The 16,376-nt window shown below is 45.5% G+C and overlaps 2 protein-coding genes across 5 annotated transcripts; both read left to right on the top strand.

The window, feature by feature from the left end:
• The first annotated feature begins 235 nt into the window (after positions 1–235).
• LOC125983853 (cytochrome P450 2K1-like) lies at positions 236–3,103 on the top strand. Its single transcript, XM_049745516.2, has 9 exons — positions 236–750; positions 1,094–1,256; positions 1,364–1,513; positions 1,573–1,733; positions 1,887–2,066; positions 2,194–2,332; positions 2,397–2,581; positions 2,643–2,784; positions 2,848–3,103. Exons 1-9 carry the CDS (start codon positions 553–555, stop codon positions 3,033–3,035), a joined length of 1,506 nt encoding a protein of 501 aa, XP_049601473.1. The 5' UTR covers positions 236–552; the 3' UTR covers positions 3,036–3,103.
• Positions 3,104–4,673: 1,570 nt separating this feature from the next.
• sun1b (Sad1 and UNC84 domain containing 1b) lies at positions 4,674–16,258 on the top strand. Of its 4 annotated transcripts, none has more exons than XM_049745418.1 (23): positions 4,674–4,913; positions 6,540–6,637; positions 9,665–9,847; positions 9,923–10,155; positions 10,234–10,497; positions 10,575–10,712; positions 10,890–11,009; positions 11,145–11,228; positions 11,647–11,757; positions 11,843–11,962; positions 12,055–12,148; positions 12,230–12,288; positions 12,437–12,633; positions 12,713–12,976; positions 13,045–13,137; positions 13,248–13,336; positions 13,416–13,560; positions 13,753–14,067; positions 14,159–14,243; positions 14,345–14,460; positions 14,531–14,698; positions 14,788–14,880; positions 14,993–16,258. In XM_049745418.1, exons 2-23 carry the CDS (start codon positions 6,555–6,557, stop codon positions 15,107–15,109), a joined length of 3,171 nt encoding a protein of 1,056 aa, XP_049601375.1. In that variant the 5' UTR covers positions 4,674–4,913; positions 6,540–6,554; the 3' UTR covers positions 15,110–16,258. The 4 variants fall into 4 exon arrangements, with proteins under 4 accessions (XP_049601375.1, XP_049601374.1, XP_049601373.1 ...); XM_049745417.2 differs by lacking the exon at positions 4,674–4,913 and adding an exon at positions 5,467–6,263 and having other exon boundaries at positions 10,893–11,009; XM_049745416.2 differs by lacking the exon at positions 4,674–4,913 and adding an exon at positions 5,468–6,263.
• The last annotated feature ends 118 nt before the right edge of the window (positions 16,259–16,376 follow it).

Raw genomic sequence — 16,376 nt, forward strand, 5'->3', positions numbered from 1 at the left:
TTTGAATAATAGGAGACTTTTTTGGGGGGTCGGGGGGCATTTTTTTATGGGGGGGTAATTTGTGTCATATGATATGTCTGTATAGCAATTGCATTTATTGGCCTGAGTAACACAAAACATATATACAATAACAAAAACATATTTACACTAACACAAACATGTGTGTACACTGACATTTTGTAATTTTATGGTGGTACATTAAATAAAAAAAACCATCAGAAACCCCAAGACCACCTCTCTTTTTTGGAGCTGTTCTGCACTACCCCACCAGCGCATAAGCCAACAATATTTTTCACCCGCTAAGCCATTTAAAGTGCCCAAATAAATGTTTTTGATCTGCATGGAGCAGAAAATAAGTCACTCTTTACATTGATCTTTGTCCCCTTATTACCTTTTTTTTTTTTTTTTTCAAATTATTGGTGTTTTGCTGAGTGGGCTACTCAAACACACCCAGTGGACTGTGATTGGTGAGCTTTATCTGTCAGCCCTACCTCAACTTTCTTCCAGTAAGCCACAGATTGCATTTGCATGAGTTTCAGTGCGTGCTAGAAGATGTTTGAAGAACTCCTGCAGGATGCGGTCTCGCTCTCCTTGTTGGGCGCCCTTGCAGGGGTGCTGGCTGTCCACCTCTACTCCATCTTGAGCTTCCGGAGCAAGGTCAAGTTGGAGCCTCCGGGGCCCAGATCGCTCCCCCTGGTTGGCAACCTGCTTCAGGTGGATCTCAAGAGACTGGACGAGTCTCTTTTCAGTGTGAGGCATTCTGTTTTTGTTTTTTTTCCTCTAACAAGCAAATATTGTTGACTGTAATAGTGGCCATTTGTGTCCACTTTTTTTTTACCATTTAAGATGTTTTCATGAAAATGTAATGAAACTTTTTATCAAATCAACTTTATTTAATCACTGACAAGTCTCAAAGGGCTTCAAATGTGGAAAATTTCTTTACCACTCTAAACAAAATAAAAAAGATTTCAGGTAACCACACCACTTGGTGTTTTTAATGTAAAGTACAATGCCACGCAGATTTCTAACAGAGTTATAGCGCCCCCTAACCGCGGCATTACATTTTAACCGAACTGACCTTTTGTTTTTCCAGCTATCCAAGACCTATGGCCCGGTTTTCACAGTCCACTTAGGACCCAAGAAGGTGGTGGTCCTGGCCGGAAGCAAGATGGTCAGAGAGGCTCTCATAAACCATCCTGATGAATTTGGGGAAAGGGACATCAATCCACTCTTCCATGATTTCAGTGAAGGACATGGTAATTCAAATTTTTTATCGCTGTTAATTACTGCTATGTATTAAATACAAAATATGTAAACCAAGCGGTTTGAGCTCTGATGAAATAAAATGGCTGCTTGGTTCCAGGCATCATATTTGCTAACGGGGATTCATGGAAGGAAATGAGACGTTTCACCTTGACAACGCTGAGAGACTTTGGGATGGGCAAGAAGCTCAGTGAGGAGAAAATCATTGAGGAGTGTCACTTCCTCATCAAGGAATTTGAGCAACACAAAGGTAGATTATTGAAACACTTTGGGTCCATTTGGTTTCTCATGAAATTGTTTTGCTCTTAGGGGAACCTTTTAACAGTGCAACAGTCGTCAGCTACGCAGCTTCTAATATCATCTCGGCGATTATGTTTGGAAAGAGGTTTGAATACGACGATAAGGTTTTCCAAGAAATGATACAGACGGACGTCGACACCATCTACCTGTCTGGAACGGCTCCTATGCTGGTACCTCAAATACTGACTTGTGCATTTAAATTCTCGGGTCACAAAGAAAAAAAGGAACATTTTAGTTATGAAATTCAACATTATTTAAAAGTAATATCTGTGACATCATTTAATCCTCCCTGGATTTTTTTTTCTTTTTTTGCTCCATGACAGATGTACAGTTTCTTCCCCTGGCTGCGCCCCTTTCTCAAATCTTGGAAGGTTATTATGCATAACGTGGAAACTACCAAGCAGCATATACGAAACTTAATAGCCGAGCTAAAGCAGACGTTGAGCCCTCACGTTTGCAGAGGCTTTGTCGATGTTTTCTTCACACGGATCGAAAATATGGAGGTAGGATGCTTTCCTTTCATATAGTCAAGTCTCAGAACCTCAAAGTGGGAACAATGTGCTAACTATTAGTCTGGCGTTAAAGGTTAAGGCGTAACCCATGACTGGGTATGCATTTTCTTTCCTGTAGAATGAAAACCAGAAGCCGTACTATCATGACGACAACCTGGTCAACAGCGTGTTTAATTTGTTTGGAGCGGGCACCGACACCACATCCGACACGATTTCCTGGAGTCTGCTTTTCATGGCCAAGTACCCTCAAATTCAAGGTACTCATACGTGAATGCTCTTATGGGCTATAGATTCACTGACATTTTCCTTCTTCTCCCGCAGATAAAGTCCAGGAGGAGCTGAGCAGGGTGGTCGGACTCCGACAGGTTCAAACGGAAGACCGCAAGAACCTGCCTTTTGTGAACGCCGTCATCCACGAGACTCAGAGGATGGCCAACATCGTCCCCATGTCCATCATGCACCAAACCAGCCGAGATGTTACCTTCCACGGATACAATATCCAAAAAGTATGTGGATTTTAAATTGAGTGTGAATTTGAATTTATAGCAGCTGTTATATTGCCTAAAGGGGACCGCCATCATGCCTCTGCTGACGTCCGTCCTTCGTGACGAGAGCGAATGGGAAACGCCCAATGCCTTCAACCCGTGGCACTTCCTGGATGGAGAGGGTAACTTCGTCAAGAGGGACGCCTTCTTGCCCTTCTCTGCAGGTACACTCAGCGAATGCACATTTGGGAACTTTTTCAGTCATTTGACTCAGAACCTCTTCACAGGCCGCAGGGTTTGTCTGGGTGAGGGTCTGGCCCGGATGGAGCTCTTCCTCTTCTTCACGTTTCTCCTGCAGCGCTTCCGCTTCACTCCTCCGCCCGGGACTACCGAAGACGAGCTGGATTTGAGGCCCGTGGTGGGTTTCACCCTTCACCCAACGCCTCAACGGCTGTGTGCCATCCGGCGCTACTGAGGAGCTTAAATCGAAAGCCATAGGAAAATTCAAAACGTGTGAACTCAATTAAATGCTTCCCCAGTTCACCAAGTCGTATCATATTTGGGTGTCTCCTGTTATTTGCTGACAATTTTTAAGCTATTAATATTTGAATAAAAACAGGCGACTAAATACAACGATTAAAAACTATAACTCAAAATTGAAATTTAATTGAATGCAAATAAAACAGAAAATGACAAATAAAAATACAATATCAAGTCTCATGTTAGTCATTCCGGCGTTTGCCAGCAAGTGGCGCTGTCGCGCGTTTGCTCTCTTATTTTATGGTGCAATGCGCGTGACAACGGAAAATGTGGGCGCGTGCGTGACGTACGAACGTTAACAGTTCTTGTAGTTCTCAGGCGCGCAGTTCTCTGTCGAGAGAAGTGTCACGAAGTAACTTTTAGAAGATTTGGACTAAAAAACGACTACCAGGATAAAATTGGAACTGTCACCCTGCACTCGGAGAGAGTTGCCGTGTAAGTAGTGCTCAAGTCTTCCTTTTTGAACTCGGCTTACCTGCGCCGTCAGGATTTTATGCTTTGTATTTTTAGCCTCGTTCGTTTTTAAAGCTTGGCCTGGTTAACGTTGTTGACTTTCAAAGCAGGAAAGCAAGCGCGCGTTGGTCCCTTTTGACGTCACATACCCTGAACGGAACCCGGATACTCGCGGTTTGGTATTTAAAAAAGTTTTCCCCAAAATATCTATGTACTTTTTGCGTTTTCAAAAACACTGTTATTTGTTTTTGATGAGGAAAATAGCACTTATTACACTTTTCGTCAGACTGATGACAGTACAAATAATCACTCGAGTACTTATCGATACAGTATACTGATACCACTTGATTATTCTTGATACCATATAATTTCAGTTCACTTAATGACAGGTAATTGTAAATGAAGAGTTTTATGATGCATTGTGTCAAACAGCCGCAGTGTATCGCCAACTACTGACGAGGAGGACTCAATGTGTAAGAATTTATTTTATTTTTGTGCCTTATACGTGGCTGATCTCTGGAGGCTTCACGATTTCCTGATACCCTGAAATAAGGCTGGCATTGGGTGATACCCCAGTAAATACTTTACATACGGTAGTATCCACGTGTTGGATGTTTGCCTTTCGAGGGGTGTGGCTTAGTGACGTCAGATGTATTCAGCCTTGCTGGTTATTTTAGTGTGTCTGGGTGTCAGTTTTCTTTTAGTATTTATGTGTTAGCTCTGCTTGACGAACAGCTGAAAATTAATTGCGCCTGTGGGTTGTCTTGCGTGATTGTTTTTTTTTTGGTTGTTGTTGGAGGTGGCAAAGGGGGTTTTTGCACACTGTCTACCATTCAAGAACCGCCACAGGGCCCAGTTGTCAGCTCACAATTGAGTGATTGTCTTTGCAAGTGTAACTGTCCCTCCCGTGTGATTGAATGCTGCAAGTGTGCACGTATGTGATTTGCAAACTGGCCCTGCTAAAGAATGCAACTTGCTCCTATTGAATGTAACTGTCGGCTGGCGAGTGAGTGCAGCCCCGGCAGCTGTCAGGAGGCACATCGGCTCCTCCAATGGATTTGAGGCGGTTATGCCGAGTGGGAGGATCAGCCGCACAGCATCACAGCAGCCATCCTTGTGTGCTTTGTCCGCTCGGGAAGCCATTTTGGAAACAACACCACACACTCACTTCAGTTCGCAACTTTCGATCGCGTTGAAGAGAGCACAAGGTCGCGCCACAAACCAAAAGGACGCTTTGTTTTTGGTGTTTTTTTTATCTACGGGAATGCCACCAGAGGGAGTTTAGCGCATCGACGGTCAGCGGTGGATTTTGGGAATCGCTTTAGGATGATGCTACCGTGCACGGATTCGCAGTACACGGGCAAGTTATGGTACTAGAACGTGCACAACGCCGTGGAACAAGTACGATCAAATCTGGCTAGAAAATAAGGTCATTAACGTCCAAATTTGCGCTGCATAACCACTTCGATTATTAGTCAGTATGTCGGCTGGTCCCAAAAAACGCTTCTAAATTTAGCACGGCCGGACGGACCATGTTGCCGTCCGTGTGCAGCTGGTCGAGTGCTGTCACCGATTTGACGCTCGCTACCCCGTCGTTGTTTTAAGGCCAGCGGCTGGCTTGCAGGTGGTTTGGCGTAAAGGAGCGAGCAAAGCTGACGTACAGAGCAGACATACAACACTTGTCAAAGTGTCGGCGTGCTGCACGTTTATGCTCAACACAAGTGCGAGGGTGCCGGTGTGTTTCTCAGAGAGTGAGAGAGTGCAATGTTCAACCTGTCTCTTTGTAGTAACGGAGGTTAGCAAAGCCGCAACGGCAATTTTGGAAGCTTGTTTGGGGTGCTTTGGTTGGCAATGAGATAAGTCATCTTCATCGAATTAGATTGCAAAAAAAAACAAAAAAAAAACAAACTCTTGGCTTAGTTAAGAGCTGATCGCCCCCCTCCTGGTTTTTGGATCTTTGCTCCAGCTTATCCCTCTTTTGGACTCAAGGGTCCTGATTTGAAACAATTATGAGCTGAGACTCGAGCGGTGGGATTGCAGGATTTGGCCATCTGTTTGTTTGCATTTGTGTCTGCACGAAAAGAAAATCTCCAAGAAAGCGTGAGTTAAAAAAAAAAGTTATTATTCTGGCAGCTCTGTAAGGAAGATTGTCTTCACTCATGTGGCTTGGTTATGTACCTGAGGGGACCCACCGACTGAAAATAATGTCCCTCTTTTATAAAACAACCAGGAGTCTCTAAAAATGTAAAAATCAGCTACAAAGTAAGAAAGTTTGTTGACAGCAAGTTGTAAGGGTGGAAAAGTGCAAAAATAGCAAAATGCTCATGGAAATTGTGGAGCTAAATTCAACATAATTCATTTAGCACACCATCCATGCATTTAACTAGCTGTTAGCAGTTAGCCACAAGTTCTTGGCTTATAACCAATTGTGTTTACCCAATCTGAAAATGCAGGTTCCAATGTGTCAAGTACAACTTCACTGCCTTGTGTTTTCCCGCCCGTTTCCCTAAAAGAAAAAAAAGAAAACTGGCCACACCCCTCAGTTTCATAACACACTCTTCCCTGTGTGCCAAGCTCACACACACAAGTAGTAGCTTCAGCCTGGAGACGGCTCGAGGACTAAGAGGATCTGCTCGCCCGTCAGTCACTACCACAGGGGGGACACGACCGCTTATCGGTTCCAGTCAACGGCGGCAACATGGAGGAAAAGGTTAAGACGGCCACCATGACAGTGTCATTGTTCCTGCTGTGTGTCGGGCCTGCCCGAGCTGTTGTTTTGCCTGACGTTGAACAGAAACTACATAGCAGCTAGAGCAAATTGTTCTGGAGTTTATCGGCGTTATTGTGTCTTTTTAGAGTTGCTAGTTGAGTGGTTTAAGACAAAAGAGACAGGCTGAACAAGACAGTGTGTGCGTGTGTTTGTGCTAATCTCCCTACATTATGTCAGCGTGGGCTGACCCTACCCCCTGCATCCTGACTCTTGCAGTCTAAGCAAAGAAGAATGACCATGGATTTTTCCCAACTGCACACATACACGCCGCCGCAGTGTGCTCCGGAGAACACCGGCTATACCTACTCCCTCAGGTGAGACCTCTGGCGCGCGTGAGCTCAGCAGAGCAACTTGCTGCCGATCAAGTTCATCCGCTCCGCTCGAGTTATTTGAAGAGGAAATATTTTGTCGGCCATCGGCGTTGCGTTGAGGATTCGTCCCGCTTTGAGAGATTCGAAAGGTACACAAATAGGCTTTGTTGAAAAGCTCAGTTTGTGTTTTTTTTATTCGAGGTATTACGTGGGGAAGTGATTTGGATGAAATGTTTGATGGTTGGCTCACGGAATGTTTGGAATATTAGAAGTTTATATTGATCAAAAATGGAGTGCATCGTAGCGTGGGTGTGGTCGAGTCGGTTTGTGCATGTGGAAGAATGGCGATCATTAGTCAAGTGCAAGAATGTTAAGTAGATTTACTGCCTGTCTGTGCAAACATTTTTCACAAGTGAGCTGAAAACGTTCAGGTGGTCATTTTTTAAATACGTCGTTGGGCTTGGTGTTAAAATAGTTTGGTGGCAATCTACTTTGAAAAGAGTCGCTCAGAATCTGACAGCCAGGTGGACCATAATGAACCTCGCCGTCACAAGCATGGCCCTGATCCCGGATTAGAATTTAGAAGAACCCTTTCTACACCATTGTGAGCAGAACAAGCTAAAGTAACTGCTGTGTGTTTTTCTTTTAAGCAATTTGTGTGTGGACACGATGTCCAAACTCTAAATGGATGTTCTACATTTTTTGTGGCTGTGGCTCGATTTGCATTTCATACCGTCGGTGTGCGTTGCCCACGCGGACTAAAACGTGAATGTGTCGAGATGAACAGTCTGATGACTGTTAGCGCAAACCAAGCGTACTGAATAGAAGTGCAATCGGACCACCGAGTAGTCAAATATGACCGTTTTTCACTTGCAAATCCAAGTTAATCATAAATAGAATGTACAAGGCCAGAACGTTTACAATCTGGATTGAAAGTGTCTCTTTTTGCAGAGCAGAGCAAGGTTGCGCTCGGATGCACTCACAGAGGCCCTTCATATTTGATGATGCTGGAAGTGGGTCAGGGGGGCCTCCAGTGCAGTTTTTTTCCTCAAGAGACAACAGACCTTTGTGAATACTAAAACATAAAATAATCCAGTTGCAAAAACATTTTTTTGTTTTCCCCCTTTTCCCCTTTTTTTTTTTTTATGTGAACTTGTCAACATCTGAGTCACACTTGGCAAGATGACGCTAAGGAATGCAACCCAAACATTGGCGCCTTGTGAGTGTGATTGTGACATTCTGACAGATGAAGGAAAGTCAGACAGAGAGATGAAAAGTCAGAGGGTGGGATCTAATGATGCTAATCTGTGCCAAGTGGGAGTCGGATGGCAATTTTGCAGCCCACCATATTTGTCTCTCTTCCCAAATGCTTGTAAACACGGTATGTGGATCCTGAGGAGATTTTGGTTGCTCTGTTGCAGTCCCGGCGAGCAAGATGTCAGCGTGCTGTTCATTTTGTATTTGGACATGTCCCATGAATGTGATTCATTAGCTAAAGTCCAGCTTGTTAGAACGTTCAGTTGGACATGTCCCATGAATGTGATTCATTAGCTAAAGTCCAGCTTGTTAGAATGTTCAGCCTCACGGTAGTTATTTTCCCTAAAGCCATGATGGGTGTTTTATTTTTTATTTTTTATTCAGTATGCAAAGAAGGCAGCATGTGAGTGGGTAGTACGCCCATTTAGTGGCAGCAAACCAACTTTTAATGTCTTTGTCACGGAGGGAATTATGTTTGTTTGAATGCAGTGATTCAAGTGGACAAGCCTGGTTAGCACTCCACCAGCCAGAAGAAAAATAGCTCCATCCGATAAGATACTTTGAGTTGCGTGCCTCTGACGCAAGATCACCGGCAGTGCCCGCTGAGTGTGGGAAGGCCATCAAAACCCGGCGTTATGCAAGGAGAGCTGATTGTCCGACATCTTTGATGTCCATGCTTGGCTGTCTTGCCTTCTTCTCTTGCTTCTAAAAGCGTAGTCTCTATTTATATCACCGATGTGGGCCGGCGGAGCTGCCTGAGAGCGAGCGGCGGTAGTGTCGATATGGAAAATAATTAGTTGCTGATCAGATGAAACACATTTTAAACACTATCCTAGAAGTTTGTTGGAGAGATGCTGAGTAAATAACAAAGCACATAATTGGATGGAGGCGACGCTGTGTAATCCTCAGGCTTTAGCTTGGAGATCGGGTCCACAGACGTGTGCACGTGCACCCGCTGGCCGCCGCGCCATTCACAGTTTAGCTTACAATGGTATGTTTTGCTAATAATAAACTTGCTTAAAAAAAACTGCCAGAGCTAGTTTGTTTTTTCCCCGCCCTTCCATGAGGGGGTCAAGGATATCCCAGAGGCTTTATTTATTGATTGATTTATTACAAACTGGGAAAATTCTTCCAATTGCAGATATTTTAATAGCATTATATTCCATTTCAATCCGTTTGTGGAGTTTGATGTTAAATTCATTTAGGACTCTAGATTGCCTGTACTGTAGTTGTGAATGTAATCCGAGTAAATGAATGAGTGGCTGGCTATCATGGCTCACAGTTGAATAATTTTGAAATATTTTCCTCTAATGCCAGTTAAAGTAGTGTCTTTCCAGTGCTCTGTGTTTGTGTTGGCGTGTGTGCCTCCAGCGCTGTGCTGGCCGGGTGGGTGTGGCCCTGTGACTCAGCGCAGCGTGATCCACAGCAGCTTTCAATTTACAACTTTTATGCTGCCTTTCGGATCACCGGCCGCTGCATTGCTTTTGGTTGTCAATGTGAGTGAGTACTTTGGGGAAATGATGCCAGCCTGTGTTTCCATTAGGCAGTGAAGCGTGCACCACACGCTGCCTGCTATTGTTGTCTTGTTTTGCCTTGTGGCTGAGTCACTTCCTGTTGGCAAAGCTGCTGGCGTGCCAGCTTTGCTTTCTCTCTCTCCGTGCTGTCCTAGCTTGGTTTTGTTTTATCCGGCTCCTCTGAAGTGCAAACTGTGTCCTCATTTGAAGCGGTCTCCCTAAAGTTGTTTTTCTTCAACTCTTGCGCTCGTCTCCGCAGCTCCAGCTACTCGACGGCAGCGTTAGAGTTTGAGAAGGAGCACCAGATCGCTCCGGTCTACGAGTCGCCCAGGATGTCACGGCGGAGCCTGCGTCTGCAAAACATGGCCGATCACCATGGCAACGACAGCCTTATGGACTACACCAGAAGCCAGAGCAGCTATGCTTCCAGGAAAGAGTCACGGCAAGTGTCTTGAAGTGCAAAGGAAATAAAAGTCAAAATATCAGATTGGTCTTTAATATTTTTTTTCTTTTACAGGACGCTTCGGGGGAGAAAGCTGCAGTCCAACACCTTGTCGTTGTCCCTGAGCCAAGCCGACACGCCCAGGCAGCACCTCAGCTTCTCTGCCATCAGCACCCCGATAAGCAGCAGCACCAGGGTGGAGGAAAGCAACGCAACGGCGTTTGCCGGCAGCCTGCGTGACGGCGCCGCCGACCACCTGAGACAGCGCACCGTCACGACCACCACGACGTCGGTCGACGGCATCTGGGGTCAGTTTAGAAAATCGAGATGACCATCACACAAGATACGTGTACTAAAAAACATCCACGTGTCCGTGTCCTCCACAGGAAGGACGTCCCACTCCGTGCACAGCTCGTCCAACGTCAACGGCGACGTGGATGCTTCCAAATCCTACGTGACGCACGCCAACGGCTTCATCTGTAAAGACTGCTCCTTCCATTCTGAAAAGAACGACTCCCTCATCACGCACACGTCTTCGACATCATCGCCGTCGTCTCGCGCCGAAGGAGCGTGCACCGATTCCCTCGACTACTCGTCGGCACCTTTCGCAACTATATACACCAGAGACCGGAGTCAGAAGAACAAGACAGGTGCGAAGATTTGCATCAAATGCACATGGCTGGAAAGTTGCTTCATTCCATTGAATGTTTTTTTTTTTTCTCCTTAGGCATCCTAACATCAGTGTCCAATATGTGCGTGCGTCTGAGCAAAAAAGTCCTGGCTCCTTTTGTGTCCATCTTCACCATGCTTTACAGCAGCGTGCTCTGGCTACACACGCGAACCACAAGCGGCACACCAGGAAGAGGTAGACAATTCCAACGACCTCCATTAAAATAGTTGCAGTTTGAACTTGCACCACTAGGGAGAGCCTTTAACCATGGAACTTGTGTATGAATTGGGTCAACACTCTTTAATATCTTGGGTTTTATTTCAGTCTTGATACTGCCGTATGTGTATTTTGACGAAGACTGATTATTTCCAGCAGGCGTCGTTGCGTCATGCACGGACTCCCTGAGACAGACAGCGTCCTCCAGTTTGTCCCAAGTGTGGCTACTCAAGCGCAGGGTGATGGGAGGCAGCTCTGAAAACTCTCAAGTACAAGGTAACGCCCCCCCTTTCTTAGCATAAGGCTCCGCCTCCCGTCTCAGTATATTTTTAGTTTTCATTAATTTTCCTTTCTTTGAATTTGTTGTACTTTTTTAATCACAAGTAAAAATGAGCTTTGTGTGTATTTCAGCTCACTCGAGTTACTGTGGGAGCATGAATGTTAAAGATCTGGTGACAGAAGACGCATCACATCTCAAGCTCAATGGTTCCCTATGTAAGGGCGTTCACACACAGACACACACACGCACACACACTGCCTGTTGTCCGTTGATTGACAGAGTTAATGTGACCTGCGTGACCTGTGTCGGGGTCATTCTGCAGAGGTTGTGTGAACCGCTTTGACTGCTCGGCAACTTGTTGACTCATTTTTAGGCTGTTTGACATTTTAGAAATGGAACTCAATGCTTTATCCATCTCCGCTAGTCCAATATATGAACACAAGTGAATATACTTGTTGAGGGGTCAGCAAGATGTTCGTGGCAGCCCGCACTTGTGCATGCTTTTTTTTTTTTGGCTAACCTACGTCATTTCTTTTTTTATTCCTTTTTCCATTTTGCTTATCTGACAATTCATGCATGTTGTTTTTTCTGTGTGCACTTTCATTTTGCTTGCCGTGGTTTTGCTGCACGCAGGTGATGACTGTAAAGGGAAGCAGTCCTTTGAGACGCACACCGTCCTCGTCACTCAGTCCTCCAGGTCCCGGCGCCTGGCGGAGGCGCTGTGGAGCCTTCTGGCTTGCGCAGGTTGACCAGCGCTCCTATTAATGCCCAAATGATGTCGATGAATATTCGAACGCGAGCCGTGACAAATCGCTGCTTCCGTTTCCAGGTTACTGCTTCCTCCGGCCGGGTCACTACGCGGTGAGAGGCGCTAAAGCGTTGGGGTCAGGGGTCAGCACGCTGACGCAGAGACTGCTTACGTTGCTGTGGACAATCCTAGCGGCTCCAGGTTGGGCATGTGTTCTCTTGCCGCCCTTGAAATCATCTTTAAGGTTCTGATGATGTTGCCGTCGTGTTTTTTTACATCAATCCCGCCCACAGGGAAGGCAGGCCGGGGTCTTCTGTGGTTTCTCGCCAGTGGCTGGTACCACCTTGCATCCCTCGCGTCTCTCCTCAACGTCTTCTTTCTGACACGGTAAGAGCCAACATGCCTTTTTTTTTTTTTTTTTTTGCTTGTGTATTCTTAATTTCTTTTTGTTTAATATGTTACTTCTAGGTGCCTTCCAAAACTCTGGAAGCTCCTCCTGCTTTTACTGCCGCTCCTGCTCCTCTTAGGTGAGTTGTTAAAAACTAGCTTATTTCTTTTTTTGTAACAATTCCCGCCAATACATTTTATACCATACAGCCTTTTTATTTCTATTTTTAAATGTTGCGCAAACCTACACATATTAATTCAGCATTTTTTCTTGTTCTTGTCATTTAGCTTGGTGGCTGTGGAGCCCGCCCGTCGCCGTCCTGCTCGGCTACTTACCGGCCGCAAACCTCACCGAGTGGCGTCCTTCCGCCCTGATCACGTACCTGTCTATCTTAATGCCAGCCTCTGCTCCGGTTCCTGTATCTGCTCCTGTTCCTGTACCTGCTGCAGAGTTCCAGACCTCAGCTCCCGTTTCACAAGCGCCAGTGGGTTGGATTGTAAAAGTCAAGGATTATAAACCACCATGTCTTGTTTTCTAATTGTGTGTTTTTTTTTTCTCCTCAGCCAATTGTAGTCTCTGGTTTGGACATGGAGCGCCTCGAGCGTCTGGAGCGCCAGCTAGCGCTCCTGTGGCAGCGAGTCCAGCAGAGCGAGCAGAAGCAGGAGCAGAAGCACACGGACATAATGGCTCTGTACGCCACGCTGAGGGAGAAGCTCCACGCCGAGACCGACAGGGAGACGCTGGGACTGTGGGTGTCGTCCCTGCTGGAGCAAAGGCTGGGCGTGTTGCGAGGAGAGCTGAGAGAGGACCACGACCTCAGAGAGCAGGTCTGTAAACACAAATTATATCTTGCTGATGCGAGTGGAGCGTCAACTGTCATTTGGCATCCCCGCAGAACGAAGAGCAGCTCAAAGCGCTACAAGGGAGTCAAACGACACGGTTGGCCGAGTTGGAACTGCTGCTCGGCGCTCTGGCTGCCAAGACTGAGGTATGCTTGCGCCTACACGCCTGTAAGGAAAGCAGTTGAAGAAACATTAGCCAGTGACAATTAGTCTTATTTTTTCTGTTTTATAAATATTTTTTCATGTTGTTTTGTAGACCGTGCAACAGAGGCAGCAGCAGTATGAACTTGACAAAGAGAAAATTGAAGTCGGCGTCGCTCCAGCAGTGGACACGCCTCCTCTTAGGTACCATAAACACACACACTGATGATTTTATTTGCAAGGAGTAGCTCTGAGGTGTTTTGCCTCGCTGTTGCCGCCGCAGTGTGGGAGTGAAGCAGGAGACGCACGATGCTTTGCAGGCCGAGGTGCAAAGACTCGAGATGGATTTGGTAAAAGTCAGGCAGGACCTACACGCCGTCATGGGATGCAGGGGCAAGTGTGAGCAGCTGGACTCGCTGCAGGAGACGGTAAGATGGAGCATCCATCATATGTCATACAGCAAAAGATGTCTTAATCATGTCTTAATTAATTATTTAATTTTTTGCCTTGAGTGGGGAATTTTCAACTGGCACCACCCACCCAAAAAATATTTAAAGATGCCAGAAGATGGCAGCAAAGCACTTTTTTCCCCTCTTAATTTCGATGCCTTCTCTTTCCAGATGTCGGCTCAGGTTTCCTCCCAAGTGCGTAAGGAGTTGCACGCTCTCTTCTTCGGCAGCGGCTCGTCAGATGAGTCTCAGGAGGAATTGCCCGAATCTCTGGTGGTCTGGCTCTCCCAGCGCTACGCCACCACACCCGACCTGCGGGCGTCGCTGGTTGCCCTGGAGCACAGCATCCTGAGCAACGTTTCTCGGCAGCTGCAGCTGAGCCGTGTCGAGACTCTCAGCGAGGCCGAGTCCAAGGTCGCGTCCATCGCTGGCGCGGCGACCATCTCGGTGCAGAACGCTGCCTCGACCGAGTGCCTGTCGGAAGAGGTAGAGGAAGTGGAATGCATTGGCAAACATATTTTTGCTAACTGTAATTTACTCTGAAGGGTTTTCATTAATTGTGTGTTCTTTATCCCAGCAAGTAAAATTGATCGCCCAGAATGTGCTGAAGCTCTACTCGCAGGACAAGACCGGTCTGGTGGACTATGCCCTGGAGTCTGGAGGTAAGAAAGTTCATGATTGTGTCCGTGCCAGATGGATTGTGGTTTTTGATCCTCTTGTTCATCACTTCTTTGTCACTGCTCTCCGCCAATGGTATATTCAGGCGGGAGCATCCTCAGCACTCGCTGTTCAGAGACACACGAGACCAAGACAGCCCTCATGAGTCTATTTGGGGTCCCGCTCTGGTACTTCTCCCAGTCCCCTCGAGTTGTCATCCAGGTGGGTTTTACATGTGCCGATGCCTGAACCCAAAGGATATTTCAGAACACTTTGCTTTCCGCTCCATCAGCCGGACATGTACCCAGGCAACTGCTGGGCGTTCAAAGGCTCACAGGGTTACCTCGTGATCCGGCTTTCCATGAGAATCCGGCCCACGTCCTTCTGCTTGGAACATATTCCCAAAGCGCTGTCCCCCACCGGGAACATCAGCAGTGCCCCTCGTAACTTCACAGTCTTTGTAAGAAGCGTGATCCATTATGAATAATTTTTTTTTTTTTTTAAATAAACAGGCTGTCAGTGATTTTTTTTTTGCCATCCTTCCCACAGGGACTGGATGACGAGTACCAAGAAGAAGGCGAGTTGCTCGGTCACTACACCTACCAGGAAGACGGAGAATCGCTGCAAATCTTCCCTGTTAAGGTTATTTGAATTGTTTTATCGTAGGGTTCGCCGATTAATCGTTTTTTGCGGTATTGCATACATTACGTAACACTATACACTGGTGCCACTTTGGCCCTTTTTTAACTTCCAGGAGCTGACGGAGAAGACGTTCCAAGTCATAGAGGTCCAGGTGATGTCCAACTGGGGGCATCCCGACTACACTTGCTTATATCGCTTTCGAGTCCACGGAGAACCTCGCCCTCAGTGAACCAACCACTACGAAACACAAAAAACTTTTGTACATACAGCAAAGGCGCTCTGAAGTCCTCGTGGATGTGAGGCTGACCAGATGGTGGCAGGTGTTTTTTCTTTTTTTTTTTTTTGTACTGAAAGAATAACAGGGACATCCAAATGGAGACTTGAGGACAAGAACTGAAGTCTTTGATTTCCTAAGAGACATCTTGCACTGAATGAACTTACGAGGGCACAAGACTAACTCAAACCTGGAAGGCTTCGCTCCCTCCTTCCTCTCATCCTGCTTTTTTTGGGGGATTTGGCCTGTTTATTTCTTTTTTTTTGTACCTGTTTTTATTTTGCTGGCCATTGTACGTGGTCATCCATTTTATTCCACCAGCTGATCGAAATGATTTACTACTTTGTGATGCATTTCACCCTTTAAGAACACTGCAACCCACTTGCGGAGGTCCTTCCGCTCTGTAAATTAATCAGCATAGACAAAATGCGTCAGCGTAATGTTGGATGGACTTTCTCTCGCAATTTTCTTTTAACAACGGCTTTTAAGAGAGAGTTGCCTCTGAAAGTCATGTGCCCGGATCTCCAATTGGCAATCAATTTGGAATGGTTAGAAACTTAATTACGCTCGTGGAGTTTTTTTCTTTAAAAATAATTCTGTTCCTCTTTCCTTTAAGCTAAGTTATCCGCTTCCTTTTATCCGAGACTTAGACCGAATGTAACCTGTATATTTGATGTCCATCATATAGTCGGTATTTTTATGAAATCTGCTCAGTGTTGATTTATATCAGAACATCCTATCGCTATTGTCTATTATTTTTGACAGTTTGTTTTGGGGAATGATGTTTTTTTAAGGATGCACTGCAGATGTAGTCGTTCTTTAATTGGGAGGGGTTGACTTGTGGTTTTGATTGCAAATATAAGTGGAATGCCTAAATTTTGTACAAAAAATGTTTTATCCCACTTTCCTATTTATTACGAGGTCAATTGATGACTGTGGTAAACAAATTCTGCCTTGTATATTTTGTTGAAAGCTTTTTAGTGCATTTTGAAAGCATCTTGGGATTTAATTTTGTTTTTTTTAAGAAAAAAGATAAATGGCTATTTTTGGTTGTCGTAAGACAAGTGCTTTGGAATATATTCCAATAAAGATTTTAATTTTGAATCGTGAAGTTCATGCAATTCATTTAAATGAAATTGCAGCGTATTGGTTTTGGAAATGAAAAATTTTGACTTTACAATGGCAGACCAGCTAATGAGTCATCATCCATATCATTTGCTTT

This window comes from Syngnathus scovelli, chromosome 16 (genome assembly GCF_024217435.2).
Source record: "Syngnathus scovelli strain Florida chromosome 16, RoL_Ssco_1.2, whole genome shotgun sequence".
NCBI classification, from domain to species: domain Eukaryota; kingdom Metazoa; phylum Chordata; class Actinopteri; order Syngnathiformes; family Syngnathidae; genus Syngnathus; species Syngnathus scovelli.

What these genes read in the sequence shown, in the direction of transcription:
- sun1b (XM_049745416.2), top strand. An exon ending in TGAAAACTCTCAAGTACAAG is followed by an intron (nt 11,010 to 11,144) that starts GTAACGCCCCCC and finishes TGTGTATTTCAG; the next exon opens with CTCACTCGAGTTACTGTGGG. An exon ending in CTCGTAACTTCACAGTCTTT is followed by an intron (nt 14,699 to 14,787) that starts GTAAGAAGCGTG and finishes TCCTTCCCACAG; the next exon opens with GGACTGGATGACGAGTACCA.
- LOC125983853 (XM_049745516.2), top strand. Translation starts at nt 553, where the DNA reads ATGTTTGAAGAACTCCTGCAGGATGCGGTCTCGCTCTCCTTGTTGGGC. An exon ending in GGAATTTGAGCAACACAAAG is followed by an intron (nt 1,514 to 1,572) that starts GTAGATTATTGA and finishes TTTTGCTCTTAG; the next exon opens with GGGAACCTTTTAACAGTGCA. An exon ending in CTGGAACGGCTCCTATGCTG is followed by an intron (nt 1,734 to 1,886) that starts GTACCTCAAATA and finishes GCTCCATGACAG; the next exon opens with ATGTACAGTTTCTTCCCCTG.